The sequence below is a fragment of the Fundulus heteroclitus genome, chromosome 13 (genome assembly GCF_011125445.2).
Source record: "Fundulus heteroclitus isolate FHET01 chromosome 13, MU-UCD_Fhet_4.1, whole genome shotgun sequence".
In the NCBI taxonomy this organism is placed as follows: domain Eukaryota; kingdom Metazoa; phylum Chordata; class Actinopteri; order Cyprinodontiformes; family Fundulidae; genus Fundulus; species Fundulus heteroclitus.
In genome coordinates, this window is record NC_046373.1 from 4938184 (window position 1) to 4956206 (window position 18023).

Sequence of the window (18023 nt, forward strand, 5' to 3'; positions counted from 1 at the left end):
AAGCTACAGTAATTATGAGCTACTTAAAACGCATTAAAGTCTGTTCTTGTAATATGACATGGCGGAAAAGGTTCAAAGGGAATTAAAATGTTACAATAAGGTGCCACTAATGAAGAGGATAATATTTCTTTCCCCTCGGAAAGTCTGAGAAATTTTTCAAGGCCAATTGTCAGATCTAATATCGCAGCTCCTCGCATCAATAACAGTACGCTGTGATAACACAAATTGCAAGTGGGATTTTCATGTGGAAAGTACAGCTTTAAAGGTGCATTGTGCAAGATTTGAAGTTAAATATTATTTTTTTTCTTTCCCATACATCCTTTACAAGGTGTAAAATGAGTTATTTACCACAGTTCGCTCTATATGCTGCATTAGTCAGTTTAAGAAAATGAAAGGAGAGGTGTGTCTGTCTTTTCCCTGTCACAACCGCAATATGTGGCCAGTTTTTAGTGTGGCAGATATCCGAGTGAGTCAGCAGCATGAATGCCATGGTTTGTTTTTGTGATCGAGAGCGACCCGAACCTCTGCGATCGGCTCTTAAAGTCATTGTAGATTGTTGATTTGTGAGGAATTGCAGATGGTCAGGCTCAGTCCTGCATTATTTATAAGTGCTTTATCAATTAAGCAAACCAGCATTATGGTAGTTCTGCGATACTGTTGCTAGATGTCGCCACCACATCTGCTTATATTTGTTCATTGTACCCGAGAGGGGATTATTTTTCTGCTCAAAAAGGACTAACAAAAACACTATCAAGATGGAGGCTTGGTGTATATGACCTTATTTTATCTTGACCAAACGGTTTTTGGTCTTTTTTTATAAGCATATTACGTGGCTATATACCTTTAAGTGCAATTTAAACTAGTCAAGTGCTGTACCAGAAAGGCCGACCCAGTTTTCCAGGTGCTTCAACAGTGTTCAACTGTGACGAATGCTGCACTCAAGTCCAATACCAGCACTGTAGTTCTACCACAGGCTGTTATTAAACACCTTGACAAGGGCGGTCTCTGTACTGTGGTGAGCACGGAAACCTGACTGGAAAATGGTCAAAGAGGCTGGTCATTGTTAAGAAGGTATTTAATTGTTGATATGCAGCTTTTTCAATAATCTTACCGATAGAAGAGAGGTTTGAGATGGGCTTGTAGTTCTGCAGAAGTAGTTTGTCTTAATCGTTCTTTTTTTCAACAGTGGTTTGATCATTGCTCCTTGACAAGGGCCTGAGCTTGTCTTGACACCATACGGCAGGATGGTAAAGGTGAAAATAAAATCTACAGAGTGCTATATATTTATTATTAGTACATATATGGGCTAAAATATTAGTTTATTACTTTGTCATAACAATTATTTATAATCCTTATGGAGCCTTTCTTGTACGCACACTGATGAGGATGAGTTTTGAGCTTCCTTCTTTTTTTCAGACTGCACAGCAGCAGCACTTTTCATTTTACAGGGAGGTTGAGGAAGAGGGAGTTTCGCTCACACAGTGGCCAGGTACAAACGGTACAAAACACAACGTTTCGTGAGGTGCTGCTGTGTGCAACCTTTGACATAAATCATTAGACCAACACCGACAGCAGCCAGCATAAAGGAGCAACCAGAGCTGAACATAAGCTTCGATACATGAGTCATTTTCCAAATTCGTTCCTTTTCTTTTAACTTTATTGTAGTGCATTCAGGCTTTTGAAATAAGCACATCAGGTCTTGTTTGATTAATTAATGCAAATAAAATCACGGTTGTACTTTAGGGACCCTTTTTTATGTTTGGTCTAATTTTTGTCTCAGTGAGATCGCCCTCTATTGGCCGCTTTACTGCTCTACACCCTTTGCGTTTCAACTAATGGTTAATTTTGAAAAGTAGACTGAAAATCTGGTTGCTGGCAATCTGAACTTAGCTGGCAACAAGTGATGCATTAAATGCCAAATATATGGCAAATCCAAATATATGGTAAATTACATTTTGGTTTTGAATTGGAAAACATGTCTTGAGATATTGAAGATGGATAAAAAGGTCAATCTAGGAGTAGCAGATACTATTTAATTTTCTAAAACAGAAATGTCAAGAATATTACTGTACCTGAGAAAATATATAAATGGTAATAAATAGGCAGATCTAGATCTTAAAGGAAACACATAAAGTAATGCCAACGATGAAATCAAACTTATAAAACTATTGTTTCAGGCATGGTGTTGGGGTCTTTTTCAGTTTTGGCCTGATTTCTTGCTCGGGTTTCTCTTCTGCTTGCACCCAACAAAGACCAGCCGACATAATGCGTACACAGGCATGGCCAGGCTGGGGACCCCAGCCAACAGAAAGATGACAGCGGAGATCCACGGAGGGTACGGAACCGATGCCTGAACCGGAAACACGTCCTGTAAAGCACAAAACATGACCCCTGTTTTTAGCATTACAGTTGTAACATTTAACACGGCTGAGGTGACCATTCTGGAGTGTGCTTACAGAGTTTGGGTCCCAGACTAAATACGTGAGCTCTTTTTGAGCTAGAGTCACCAGGTAGAAAACTAAGATAACCAAGATTATTAAAGGACTGATGAACCTCCATGAAACCTGCCAGAAGATGGAGGGCTTGTGTCCGATCATGAACTTAATGTCTTCATTGAACCTGTCAGAAAAAGAAAAGAAATAAAAAATCAAAGGAGGGAAGTAGAATAAAAAATGTCCTGGGTAAAGGAAAAAGAGTCACACAAAAGACATAATCCAAATCTAAAACTCGTTAACATAACCTGTCGATGCCGTAGATGTAAACGACAGCAATCAGCTCAAACAGTCCAATGGTCAGTAGGGGAACCGATCCAGCAAAGTTGTCAAAGAGAGTTACCCAGTAAAGTCCAGAGGTTTGTGCAAACAGGAGGCACATGATGAAGGCAATGACACATGTTGCTCCTGAAGCATGAAAAAAAATAAAATAAAATCATAAATCCGGAGTTGAAAAGATGATCTTGTTAGTTAGACATCGGTATACCCGTCAGTGCTTCATGGGGCCAGCTTCGGGGTAACACATTCAGGTCCTTCAGTGGGATCACCACTCCCTCAATGTTGCCAAACAGCGTTGAGACTCCCAGGCAGAGGAGCATGATGAAAAAGAGGACGGACCAAATCGGGGAGGCGGGCATCTTGGTGATGGCCTCAGTGAAGACGATGAAGGCAAGACCCGTTCCCTCCACTCCCTGAGTAAGCAAGTACTGATTAGAGCAGAGAAGGGTCATACCATGGAGAGGCTCACGGATCTTCATCAAAGTAGTGACCTCACTGAGAAATTTCTGCATGTCGCAGGTTTGGAGATCCAGACCAAGAATCACATCAGGGTGGGAGCTGTTCAGATGATTAAATGCTGCATCATAGTTGGTTGTATTTATGCTGCTCTCAGGAAGGTTAAATGAGTTCAATAATGTCCTGATGTTTCTGGGGAGAAAAACATCCCAGGAATTAGTATTTATACCAGCATTGTTTCTTAAAAATAGTCAGTACATATGATGTCATGGTCAGGTTGGAGACATTGCAATCTTGACAATCCATCAGTACAGGTGTCTTACTTCTTTTAATATTAGCATTAGCACATTGCCAGTGTTAAAGTGTCTGTTTTCCTGTACACTTTTCTTGCAACCTGAAAGTCTTCTTGCTACCAGTTAATTGTACATGTAGTGTGGCTGACAGGTGCAAACGCATAGCAGACAACTGAACGCGCCACAAACGGTCAAACTTGCTGCAGGACCATGAATGATGAAAAAAAACAAAAAACACAAACAACAAAACAAAAATGCTAAAGAAAAATGCTGCAAATAAAAAAATGCTGCAAGTACCAAAAACAACAGCAAGTTAGAAAAAAGCTGCAAATTCGTCCTAAAAAACGACAATGTGCTGGAGCACGAGGGAACTGGACCACCGGGTCAGGTGGGACCAGATCCTGAGTTAAGAGATTGATATGATGCCCCAGAAGAAAGTTGGAGGGAAGAAAGAAAGAGTACGTTTTCAGCCATGCCTTTTTAAAAGCTCTGATCATTTACAATTATAGAAGCTCTGAATATTTAATATACATGATATTAGAACGCTTGTCCTTACTGAGAATCATGACCCACCTGGTCTGGTGCACTGAGTTTGCAGCTTTTTTTTAACTTGCTGTTGGGTACTTGCCGTATTTGTATTTTGCTAAGTTTTTCTTTTGTGTTTGTTATTTTCTGTTTGTGTGTTTTGGAGCTTGCAACATTCATGTGCGTGCAGCACGTTCACCCGTTTGCTACACCTTTACACCTGTCGGCCACTATAAACATTGGATTATTTTTTTCTCATAATGTGAAAATCTTTAGATTCCTTTGTCTGTCGTTTGAACCTTTTACATTTTGTCACATTAATCGTGACATCCTCCTTTCTATGCTAGAATCGTGTTGGGATCAAACGTTCTGTTCTTCAGTGGTTTCAGACATATCTTTTTAAATGGACTTTTTATGTGAACATGAATCCCTTCAGCTTGAAAAAAGCCCCCTCTGACTTGTGGTGTGCCCCAAGGCCCAGCTTTGGGTCTAGCCTTGCCTTTGACATCTATTTTTTTCAAGGTATAACCTTTCGTTCCATTTTTTGCCGATGACTTTCAAATTTATCTGCCCTTAAAAGCAGGGAAAGACTCATTTCAGCTTTTATTGCGTTGCCTTGAAGACGTGAAACAGTGGTTGTCCGTGACATTTTTAAAGCTAAATGAAAACAAAACAGGGATTATCTGCTTTGGAGACTTTGCAATATGCAGTGCTCTGGGCCCCTATCGTCCTATAGTAGGGGATGATGTCAAAAACCTTGGTGTTCTTCTTGATGGTTCTCTGAAACTGCAGAGACAGTTGAGTCCAATGGTCCAATCTGACTTTTTTCATCTCAGACAGCTTGCTAAGGTAAAGCGATACCTTCCAGCTGACGTGTTTGAGCAATGTCATTCACTTGTCTGTTACCTGCATACTGGATTACTGCAACTCCTTGCACTTTAGCTTGCACCAGACCTCTATTCACCAGCTACAGCTAGTGCAATATGCTGCAGCCCGTTTGCTGGCTGGTATGAAACGAAATTAGCATATTAACCAAGTTTTGGCTTCCCTTCACTGGTCATGCCCCCCTCCAAACCTATCCAAGCTGGTCTATATTCATGCTCAGAAAAGAACGATGAGGTCTATGGCACAATAAATGCTTTCCATTCCCAGGTCTAAGCTTATTTCTCGAGGAGACAGAGCCTTTGCTGTGGCAGGCCCTAGTCTCTGGAATAGCCTGCCTCTTAACATTAAATCTGCATTTGAAAACTTTTGAAGACTCATTTCTATGAATTGGCTTTTAGTACACGATGACCCAAATGTTTTGTCTCATAATTGTTTTTTAGATAGATGTTTTTTATGTTTGTGTTTGATTTTTTTAGTATAATTTTTCACTCCTGTGCTGTTTTTTTAAAGCACTTGCATACCACTTTGGGCAGCTACAGCTGTTGGAAATGTGTTACATAAATACATTTGACCTTGACATTACAACCATAAATTTGTTGTGAGGTTGTATAAGTAGAAACAGTTTTCCAGCTACAACGGTATCTTTCTTTTATATGATGCAAAACAATATATGATTTATACGTTTGCAAAAAACAAAACAAAAAAAACAAAACATACCTTTCATTGGAGTCACAGGTCTTTTGGGTTTTGTGTTTACCATCTTTCAACATCTACAGACTGAACATTTTGCCAGTTCTTTTTTTGCAGAACACATCTCAGCTTGGTTAGACTCAATGGAGCACATATGTGAAGATCAATTTACAAATCTTGCCACAGATTCTCTGTTGAATATGGGCCATTGTAACATGTGAAAATGCTTTGACATAAACGATTCCATGGACGCTCTGGCTGTATGTTGGAAGGTGAACCTTTGCCCCAGAAATTATTCTTGAAACTGAAAATGAGGGATGCTATTATATATTTGGTAGATACTTTTTTAGAGAAGTCTCAGATGAAGATCTGGACAAATATTGTCTGTCAGTCTCAGTCAACTACAAGTGCGTTATTGCTGCAAAAAAGCTCAAGGACTTTAAGAGGCCAGACTTGTGGATCGCATAAAATTCCTAAGAAAATACAGTGAAGTTTGTGATTTATTGTGATATGACAAAATGTGAAAATGACATAACCGCTGTTTTGAGTGTACCCAAAATCAATAAATTAATAAAGTCAAGACTGTGTTAGACCACGGAGGCTTAGCAACAAATATGAGTAATGTCATGTTATGTAATTCCTGATAAAATAGAACTGAGCAGTTTGGAATAATCTCAAGTCTAGGTAAATTGTTTTATTGTTTGTTCCCTGAGACAAGTTACATCCAAAATTTCAAGGGGGAATGAACTGGTCTTGTTCGCACTTACTCAGAGACACAGGTGTCGTATTTCTCAGTGGCCCTAAAGCCGATGATGGAGTATGTGACTGTGGCGGCGTAGATTGAAGTGAGACCAGTTATTGCGGTCAGCATCACAGCGTCCTGCATGCAGTTGTTGCTGGGAGGAAGGAAAGTGGAACACTAAGCCTCTTGTGTTTAAGGGCATTTACGACAAAAAAGTGAGTTCAGAAAACACTGACGAGCTTGTAACATGCTGAATGCTTCTTACTGAATAGGGTTGTAGCTCGAGAAGGAGATGAGGCCACCCCACGCTACGCTGAAGGCGTAAAATACCTGGGCGCCTGCATCCAACCAGGTTGTTGGGTTCATCAACTCATTAACCTACAATACAAAGGCATACAGTGATACAGTGAAGACCGCAGATTTGTAATACAAAGCACTTGTCGCTTATTTGAGATAAAAGGTCTAAGACCTACATCCGGGATGAAGAGGTACTGTATTCCGCTCAGAGCACCTTTAAGAGTCAGGCCCCGGACCAGGAAGATGGCCAACACAATGTAAGGAAGGATGGCAGTGATGTAAACTGCCTAAAGGCACAGAACACCACAAATGGTAAATTGGTTGTACTTGTAGAGCGCTTTTAACTAGTCTGACGACCCCCAAAGCGCTTCACACTTTTCTCCCCGCTTCACAGTTTAGTCATTCACCCATTTACACACACAATCACAACCTGACGGTGGTGAGCTATGTTAGTAGCTACAGCTGCCCTGGGGCAGACTGACAGAGACCACCGGGCCCTCTGACCACCACCAGCAGGCAATTTGGGTGAAGTGTCTTGCCCAAGGACATGACGACTGAGACGGTTGGTGTGGGAGATCGAATCGGCCCCTTAAAGATAATAAGGAGTGGGAAAAGCTGTGGTTATGCTAATTTCTTGTTAGTTTTACGAACCTTTCCTGAAGTGCTGATCCCCTGAATGTAGCAGATACAGATGAAGGTCCAGGCAGCCAACAGACAGACCACCATGGGCCAGTGGATTCCTGAAGAATTATCTATAGAGGTCGACGTGTCCAGAGTCACCCTGTAAAAGAAATAATCTACAGTGGAGCTCCGCTGGCATTCATCTACAAATCCTGAAGAGGCATTAAGACAGTCAGAGGGTTTGATCAGGTGCTGATAATTATGACAGTGTGTGCTTATTTTACGCAGACCTGTTCTGTTTCCATTGAGGGGACACTGCGTCCAGGGCAGCGGGTCTTGAAAGGAGTTGAAAAGATACCACATGATCCACGCTATGAGGGTGTTGTAGTAGAGTCCAATTATTAGTGACACCAGCATGGAGGCAATGCCTGAGGATTTTGAGAAAAGGTTGATAATGATCTGATTTCTCAGACGAATATATCAAAAACCCAATTGTGTTTTCATATGGTTACTCACCGACACCGGTCAGATAGGGGTTGATGGCCCTCCACACCCCCACGCTGCCTTTCCTCAGACGTTGGCCAATGGCAAACTCCATCAGCAAGAGAGGCATTCCTTCCAGCACCAGCAGGATCAGGTAGGGGATCAGAAAGGCACCTGGAACGTTACAGAATTAGAAAACATAAGGACTGCTGCCCTGTACACTCACATTCATTGACGTTTTAAAAAATTTATAAAAAAGTCAATTGATCTTCTAAGAGTCAAAGTCACACAGCTGATAGAATGTGGATAATTTCCTTGAATACTTTTTAAAGCTCCAACACAGACATATGTCTGTTGCTATGCCTCAGTCTGTTACATATAACATGTCCATACAGTATTTCACACTTTGACCATTACCCCAAACAAAACATTTGGAGAGAAACAGGCTCACAGCATCACAGATCGTCCACCGTACATAACATTGGGTAATTTTCTTTTTACATATTGATTTACGACAAAAGTTCGTTCTTAGTGTCACCTGACTGAAGTACATAGCCCAGGTTAAAAGTCCTAGTGGAGCGTACATTTTTATGTCCGTCACAGAAGGACAGGTGGCAAAACAAAAGTGGGTCCTCCTCATCCACCATAAATGGCTAAAAGGAAAGTCTTTCTGTCATGTTAATTACATTCATACACCTGGGAGAAAGATGGAGTCATGGTTTGCTAACTAGAAGTGTATTGAAAAAGGTATATGATATATGCTTTTATTTTAAAGCACAATTATCCAGCAATTAATGGTGAATTTATTATAAGAGTTTTTGCACATCTTTACTAGGGATCTAAATCGGTTTCTTGAATTGTAACTGCTGTAATTGTATTATGTCAGTACTGTTGATTTAACACACATAAAATGGCAATAAAATGGCAGAGAATGACTATATGAGCAGTCATGCAAGGAATAAAGTGCTTCTCACAAGAGTTGACATTCTTTAATTTTTTTTAACTTTATAATTTTCCATTATTGTTTTAACAGCTACAATTTATCTACTTTATTAGACTATGCTCTCATACAACAATGTTATCTGCCAAGTGTGTATCTGTTTTAGTGTGGGTGAATGACACTGCAAACCCGTGAAAGTTCAGGGTCAGTTCCATCCTGGAACTACAGCCCCTCTCCCCCGTAAGACATTTATAAAAGACATAATGGATTACAACCCCACAATTACCTATTTTAAACATATAAAGTAAGGATTAAACTGTTATAAAACTTTCAATTATAATCTGGTACAGGAATCTTTGTACATAGATCAAGTACAGATGTGTTTTTAATACAGTTTTGTGTATTTTGTTTTAAATGCAAGGAGATTTGTAAAAGATGATTTCTGTAAAAAACAAATACTTCAGAAAAATCATTTTCTGAAGTATTAGAATAAGACATGAAATAGAAGCAATACAAATAATTTTCTGTATGCCTGCAAAAAAAGGGAAGACATCTATTTTTTAGAAGAAAAAGTCTAATATTTTTATTAAAAGACGGTAAGCTGCATTTTAATTGATAAAAATTGCACACAACGTTATGAGTCAAATACTTTGTTTATGCCTTGTTATACTGCTGTATTTATTTTACTTCATCTAACACGCACATCCCAAAAACTGGTTGAAGACAAAACAATGTTAAAAGTTGGATTGTTGTTTTACTAATTTCTATAATAATTTTCCTATTGTAGAATAATTATACTGATAACGATGTCCTAAAAAATATACACCTTCAATGCAATAAAGTTTATTATCAAAGGGATGGGAATGAATACTCTCCTGCAGAGCTCTCAAAAAGCCATCTTTGCAATAAGTTTCTATGAGTTTTGTAGCTCATTTGGCTAAATTTCACATGGATTTTAGTCAATTGTGAGTGCCTGAACTTACCTCCTCCATGAGTTTGACACAAATAAGGGAATCGCCACACGTTGCCAATTCCAATGCAGAAGCCCACGCAAGTCAGAATGTACTGGGCTTTGTTGTCCCACTTGGGCCTGTCGCTGACCTGCTCCTTCTCCATCCTTTCCAGGTCCTGGTGGCTGGGGATCCGCTGATCCAGCCCCGGGTTGGGAATTACCAGCCTCATAGTAGGTTCCTTGAAGGCAAGAAAAGTCGAAGTGAGGGCTTTGTCCGGGGCCGTCACGAGTTTATGATCTTTTACAGTTTTCAGTTCACAGATTAACAGGTTTTCACGCTATCAAATGGTCTATAGAATCAAACATTAATCACTGAAAAGGTATGGTAGGTTAGTTTCTTTTGTATCATGTGAACGCATGTGCACTGCTGGACCCCTACTGGCGTCACACCTGCTGCAAATGTTTGCCTTTTTATATAAGGAGCATCGCATAGCCTACATTGCTCTCCGGGCGGCGCACATGGCAGCCCACTGCTCCCCAAGGGTGATGGGTTAAAAGCAGAGAACAAATTTCGTTGTAATGTATGTTTCAATGTATGTTTCAATGACAATAACGATGATATTACTATTACTATATTACTATTTCATGTTTTGTTCCCATTAAATCTGAAAGAGTGAGAGAGAGCTGCAGCAGGCAGGCAGATAATTTAAGGACAGTTTTACATATAAGATCATTCCACTAATTTGACTTCATATGAATTTTTTATTTTTTTATTTTTTAATGGGAAAGTCAGATGGAAAAAAAATAAAATAAATGGAACTGAACATTTTGTGGGTGAATGTCAATTATGTCTCACAATAAAGTGTAAATGTAAACCAACATGAAGTATTTTAGAATTGCAGCATCCTTTGCCCAAACATTGTCCCAAACAGTTTGAACTGTATCAATAATATTCACGCTTGATTATTTGGGTACATTTTAATCAATATTTCTGACAATAAATTATGTAACATGCAATTGTGTAAAAAAAAAAAAAAGACATTGAAATTTGATTGGTAAATTCCAATCAATTGAATTAAATTAGGATTGTCAAGATCCTTTTGCTCCACTTTCCCCCCACCTCTCGCCCATTGACCGCTGGAGATAGGCATCAGCTCCCTGTGACACTGCATGGAAAAGTGGCTTTAGAAGATGGACAGATGGATGGGTGGATAATGCTTCACTGATTTTATCCTTCAAAGGGAAAAAAATAACAAAGAAACTAACAGTTTTGTGACAAAAACATAAATGTTACATCCCAGTCTTCATTTACATGAGACCAACTATGTGTCATTATGAGATTCTCTCAGTATGAGAAGCTTGAGCAAAAATCCCATGGTGTCACAGTATCACAGTACACTAACCTTGAAAACAAACATATATGATATGATCTTATGGCCTTTTGTAAAAGAAAAAAAATATTCCCACTGGTGATAAAATTGTATAACATATTGGTTATTATAGTAACAATATTATCTAAAATATTCATTTACTGTCATTTTGATTGTGACACACACAGTTAAAGCAGCACAGTGTAACTTTCAGCCACTGAGGGTGCTAGACCTGTAATTTTCAGGTTTAGCACCCCTGAAGGCCACTGGCAATACTGCACTCTCACAAAATTAAAGTCCCTTCATGTTTAGGAATCTGATAGCAGACCACTTTGGACCAGCAGACTGAGAATTCATCGACTTTCTTGTAAAGATAAGGCCACATTCACCCCTCTAGATTATCTTCAGTCTCACATTGAAACAGGAAGAGGGAGAGGACGAGGTAGAACTAGGGGGAGGGAGAGCTCCAGGAGCCGTCGGAGAGGATGATGGAGCAGACCACAGGCTCGATCATCTGTTTTTGAAAAGCTGCAGGAACTTCAACAGAGAATAAGTACTGACATATAGATTTGTGGACCACATATACTCTATTTTGTAATAATGACTGGCTTAACCTGCTCTAAAGTGGTGCTCTAAGTCACATGACCTATTTAGCGATGGATCTGACCTTCTCAGGTTACTACGGGGTGTTTTCGAAAGGGCAGCCTGCACAGAGCATCCATATGTGTGAAAGTGCTACATATTCACCTGAAATCATTTAGTATATTATAAATTTAGCTAATACTTGGGTCAAAGCGTGTTACACGGTGTTGTTTTAGCCAAAAACAAGGAATAAACAGCAACTGAATTTAAAGAGGTTGTTGAGCAGAATGATCTAACTTTTTTCTTCTTCTTTTATGCTCTTTATAGCATATGTACTGCAAACTAATGTTAGCTTTGTAAACTACTAGCTTAGCTAGGTAAGGGTCTGGACCATAGACGTTATAAAGAGTAGACCCTGCATCAACCGCTATCGCCTATGTGCGCTGAAGAGATATGGGGGCACCATTTTGGGGTGGTCGGCAGCTCTGCTCAGTGTAAGGTGTTTACCAGGAGCAGTGAACTGTCAGCTCTTTAATTCAAGCAAAACTCGGTGAATACTTAATCCAAAATGGGGCCCATATACATGCAAACATTAGCTGAATAAAATAGGAGAGCGTGTAAATCTTTTTCTTTATTGAATTGAAATGCCTTTATTGTCCCACGTGGGGGAAGTGACGTTTGAGTATAACCCATGAAGAGAAAGACAAACATGGGTAAACAGGTTCAATGAGGACCTGCTGCCCTTTTGAAGGTTCCTACCTTTTAGCAGAATATTGAAAAGAATACATTGTAGACAGATGTCAGATGCTGTTAGCAGCAGTTCAGTGGAGCACTTTGCAGGTCACAGGTGTCACGAATGGGTGTGGGCGAGGGGTAGAGAGTCTATTTTGCATAATATTCAGGAGATTTTTGAGATAAAACCAATCTCAAAGGCCAGCACGGGGAGCCAAATTCAATAGCAAGGACATTGTTTTGTCTCAGGCTTACTGTAAATTTTCTGTCAACCTTCAAGTCTTTGCTGGTACGTCTCAGTGGCGAGTCCCAAACAGCCAAATTTGTTGGTGTTTCTGCCGTAAATCAAGCTAGAAACTTCCTCAAGGTCTTTTCCATTTCACCATTGAGTTCACACCACAGTTGGCCTGCGATGCTGTGCAAGGATCACATCCAGCTTGCAGTTTTGCTCACAAAGCATTTGAGTCTGGGCGATCACAGCTCAATTTAGTCCTTCACACATTCTTGGCAGCCTTACCAAGGTCAGAACTGCCGCTGAGATCTTACGAATTTGCCGATATACCATGTAATCGCCAGCTCCAATAAGCAGAAATTCTGTTATCATAAATCCAATTATGTATGCATCTTCGATACATACATAATGTCTATTTTGTCGTCTATTTTGTCCACGTCTTCGATGGACAAAATAGACAGATAGACAGACACTCCATCTTCCAACTGCCCAAGGAATCAAGGGTGTATCCCGCTGCTGCATCCCCGCAGGACAGCTTGGCTCCCCTGCGCCTAGTCTTCTTGTTGAGAAAATTTTATCAATTGCTTTGACCGACCAGAAAAGCAGATCCATGATTTTCGATTCAGATGATTTGCAGAAAAAGGCTCTGAGAGAGTTAAGCAGCATACAGACAAGAAATGTACTCTTTAAGAGACCAGCTTGTTGACAGGTTTGAAGCTAGCATTTGCACTGTAACTAAACTAGCAAATTGAAATTGTGGTTCAACAAAGAAAATGTATCCTCAACAAGTCCCAAGATGCCTCTTAACTTTTATTGAGTTGATTTATTTACTCCTAACCTAACAGATAAATATACCAGGCTTACTGTTAACACAGGACAGGCAAGAATACATGACAGTGCTAACACCTTCGGTTGGCTTCTGACATTAAATTCTAAATTCATTGGAATGTTTAGGTTTGAGTTGTTCTTAAAGTTAAGTAGCTAAAGTTATGTCAATCATTGAACATTACATTTTCAAACTGGTATGCTACATTAAGACTTTTTGGTTAAAATTAAATACTCTGCGAAATTTCCTTTTACATGTGTAATATGTGACAAATGAGAAGTATAGATAAGTATATTGTAGACAAGACATGCTGCTGTATCAGTCTTTAGGCCCTGTGCACACAACAACATCTTTAGATGTTAAAACAGACAAGATTTGTTATGTTTGTACGGCTTATACTCTTCAAAATGGTGCATGTTTTCACTGAAAAGGGCACAAATTTACAAAGAGTGGAAGGGTTTAAAAATGTTTCTATTGTCATGTACACAGTTATAACAGAATCTGCCTGGATAGGGAAGCCCTGGCACATGTGCAGTTTGACTGCAATTTTCAGAAATGAATCTGCACGTGCAAAGCATTACAGATATAGACCAGAAGCAAGTAACCTGAAGCATCAATAGAAACGCGTCGTCTGTCAATATACTCTTTTTATTTCCTGCAATTCTGAAAGTTTATTTAGTGGTGGGACCTTTTTAAGCAGGGACTGATTGTATGCATATGAATCTTGTTGAGTTTCAAAGAACGTACCGCTGACTAGTGTCATGCTAAGAAAATTACAGTTTTTATAAATTCTACAAGTGTGTTGTGCATGGAGATCAGAATTCAAATTATGCCAGTTTCTGTTATGTTAACAGAAACTGGAAAAGAATCCCATTTTTCATGGACGGTTGATGTGTGCCCTATGAACACAACTGGTAATATAAGTCTTACCCCTTGCTCAGTTCAAGCTCTAATGTCTAAGCTTTGGAGTTCACACAGTTCTTAGTCATAATAATAAGTCACTCAGTCATAAAGGATTCTGTAGTTACATAGCATGCCAATGGATGCAAAATGCACATCAAGTGTATAGGTTTATCTAGCATTGGTCCTTAGTTCTGTGAATCATTACTGTGTTGTCCTCACTGCAGTGTAGCAACTGCCGCTATACAACTAGCTAAACTCTTCCTTATAAATGAAGACGTGTCGTAGTAAGCTCTAGTTGCTCTTTACTGTGGATCTTCTCTTCGTAGTACAAGGTCAGAGTGAAAACTGTAACAAGACAAATACAAAAATTAACGTTTAACTCTGTAACGGGTGCTTTCCTTATGTAAATAACTGTAAATAAAACTTTTTAGCCACAAATAAATCAAATGCATTTTCATGTAAATAGCACTTTTTAACATCAACTTATAAATGTAATTATGAAATTATCAACTTACGACGTTGCTTCTTTGACGTTTACAGTGATAAATTAATGTAGTTGAACATAGAAATGTAGCAAATGCGAACTCAGCTAACCTCCATGAACTGCCATACTAACTGAAAACAAACCTGAGACTCAGAACGTTAGAGTGAAAACCTTCAAAATAAGAGCTCCTTCAAAAATAAAGGTCCATTCTGATTATGTCTGAAAGGCAACACACTCCCTGCCTGACCTCTGTGAGGTCATTCATTGACCCCAATAAACTACATGAGTCTCTGAACATCAGTCTTCAGTTAGAAGACAACTTCTGAGACTGGTCTGAGGAGAGTTTTTGAATGTCCCTGATTTGTGGTCCTCAATTCCATCTTCCTCACCCTTCCGTCTTCTCCAGGGAAGGCCTTTATAATAATAGACATGGGCCAGTTGTAGTGGGTAGCTTGACTGTCTTTGAGAAGGACAACATCTCCTACTTGCAGGTTATGGTAAAAAGTGGTACATTTTTTCCGATACTGCAAGGTTGGCAAGTACTCCAGAATCTATTGGCAAGAGCCTGTACTTGTCTCCACTGTTTGGTGAGGAGATCTTTATCTGTAAAGTCTCCTGGTGGAGATGGGATTCCTGTTTTCTGAGTTAGGAGCATTGATGGCGACAGAATGAATGGATCGTCAGGATCATTATAAACTGGGATTAATGGCCTTGCATTTACAATAGCTGTCACTTCTACCATTAATGTATGTAACACCTCATGGGTTAGGCGAGTGTGCTGTTCGAGAAGCATTGAGTCCAGGATTCTTTGGGCTACCCCAATCAGACGTTCGCAGGAACAGCCCATGTGTGAGGCGTGTGGGGGGTTGAATTCTCATGAGCACCCTTGTTGGTTTAGGTACATCTGCACCATGGCATCTGGTTGGTTTTGGTTCATTCCAAGTTCCTTATATGCTCCCATGAAGTTTGTGCCGCAGTCAGATTTTAGCTGTTTGGCAGGTCCTCTTATGGCAAAGAAACGCCTCAAAGCGTTAATACAGCTTGAAGTGTCTATTGACTCAATGACCTCAATGTGGACGGCTCTGGAGCTCGTACAGCAGAACAATATAGCCCACCGTTCGCTTTCAGCTTGTCCTCCTCTTGTTCGTCTGGCAGTAATACACCAGGTTCCAAAGACATCCAATCCCACATATGTAAATGCAGGGAACGTTTGAAGGTTTACTGGAGGCAAATTTGCCATGCATTGCTCATGCATATTGCCTCTGAGTTTGCAACAAGTTATACATTTATGTATGGCTGAATTGATGAGCCTCTTTCCCCCTCCAAGGGCCATAGGCCTGCTACTCTGACAGCTTCTTCAGGTGACAGCTTTGGTGTTTAACTTGAGCGTGATGGTGTCTGACAAGCAACAACGGGATGTGGTTATTCTTTGGAATTATGGGGTTCTTCTCTCCAGCGCCTGCAGGTTAGTATTCTTTAGTCGACCACCAACACAAATGAGATTGTTCTGTAAGGTTGGGCTGAGGCGACAAAGTCCGCTGTTTATTGGGACTGGCTTATTCATCATCAAAGCTTCAAATACCTTTGAAAATGCTTTCCTCTGAACAGATGCAACGATGACTTGCTTTGCTAGGGATAGTTCATCTGGGGTTAGGGACAGATCAAACCTGTGCCACCCTTTACACTTGTCCATGTGTTTAGAGAACTTAAAGGCCTTCACAATGTGAATTAGGAGTGCTATAGCTCTAACAAGAGAGTTAAAGCTGGAGAACCTTAGAAAGCGTAATGCGCTGAGGTCTTTCATTTGCAGTTTTGTGGCATAGCTCCTCACTTGTGGACAGATATCCATGTCCAATTCTGGTTTGACCAGGTTGAAGGACTGAACTGGATCTGTTTCGTTGGGAGAGTTGAGCAAGAAATTAGGGACCTTGTAACAATACAGTCTGTGCCAAAAGGGAGGCAGGAATAGACCTTGATGCATGGTCTGCAGGATTATCCTCTGTGCGCACATAGTGCCATTGTTCAGGTTTTGTGGTTTGGCAAATGCGCTGAACTCTATTATAGACATAGACATAAAATTGTCTGGATTCATTATAGATATAGCCAAGGACCACTTTGCTGTCCATATAGAACTTTGTGGAATTTAGCTTCAAATCCAATTCATCATGGATTAAGCCATTTCCACTGCTAAGACTGCTGCACAGACTTTGAGCCTTGCAATAGTTGGTCCAGACTGAGGTGCAAGTTTTGACTTGGCCATGACAAACCCAATGTGAGTTTGTCCATCTTCTTGTATGGTCTTCAAATATGCCACAGCACCAATGACTTTGATTGATGCATCAGAAAACACACAGATCTCTGTATGCACTGCCTTGTCTAGTCAAGCTGACGTGTATGTCCTTGGTACATGAAAGTGTCTCAGCTCCTGAAGTGATTCCTGCCAGGCTTTCCATTTACTGAATTTGTCTTCAGGTAGTGGTACGTCTCACTCAGAAAGCTTAGCAGTGAGTTCCTGAAGGAGGAGTCTCCCTTGGATTGTGACTGGGGCCAGAAAACCCAAGGGGTCGAAAACACTGTTCACCGTGGAGAGGACGCCACGTCAAGTGAATGGCTGATGGTGTTTGCTACAGAGAAGGTGAATGTGTCATTTACCAACTCCCACAGGAGACCCAGGCTGCGTTGAGTTGGTGCAACCTCTCTGCTTAGATCCTCATCCTTCGCAACTGCAGCACAGTCTTCAGATGGAAAGGCTTTCAGGACTATCTGTTTTTGAAGGCAAACTTGTGAAGCCTGAGGTTTGACTCAGCCAGTGACATATGTGTTCTGCTCAACAGGTCTAAAGTTTCATAGTGTTTTTTTAAATGAAATAAGCAATAAGTAATAATGACACCTAGTGTTTCAAATTGGAATGACACATACACAGCAGTCTGCCACTGACAACAGTCTATGCCATATCCTCAACAGTCCGTTGCTGCTGTGAGACCCCACAAAAATTTTATTTAGACACAACAGGTATATGATCCATCCATCCATCCATCCATCCATTTTCCGAACCGCTTTATCCCTCATGGGGTCACGGGGGTTGCTGGTGCCTATCTCCAGCGTTCCAGGTATATGATATTGTATTAAATTCTATTTCTGGTCCGCTTCTCTTACTGGCTTCCATGTCTGCAGGCTTTTGCCAAGATAAAATTCCAAATACTGCACTCTGTTTTGGGGACTCTGGGAACTCTCATATG

General features: G+C 40.3%; 1 protein-coding gene across 2 annotated transcripts; it reads right to left on the reverse strand.

The window, feature by feature from the left end:
- Window positions 1-1352: 1352 nt before the first annotated feature.
- Window positions 1353-9885, reverse strand: LOC105916762 (sodium-dependent neutral amino acid transporter B(0)AT1-like). 2 transcript variants are annotated; one of them, XM_012851377.3, is made up of 12 exons: window positions 9687-9885; window positions 7797-7937; window positions 7571-7708; window positions 7311-7492; window positions 6836-6946; window positions 6628-6740; window positions 6388-6516; window positions 3263-3419; window positions 2980-3184; window positions 2741-2900; window positions 2457-2619; window positions 1353-2368 (listed from the first exon to the last, which is right to left on the reverse strand). In XM_012851377.3, the coding sequence occupies exons 1-12, from the start codon at window positions 9883-9885 to the stop codon at window positions 2198-2200; spliced, it is 1869 nt and encodes a 622-aa protein (XP_012706831.2). In that variant the 3' UTR covers window positions 1353-2197. The 2 variants fall into 2 exon arrangements, with proteins under 2 accessions (XP_012706831.2, XP_036000831.1); XM_036144938.1 differs by having other exon boundaries at window positions 6836-6942; window positions 7307-7492.
- Between the last annotated feature and the right edge of the window lie 8138 nt (window positions 9886-18023).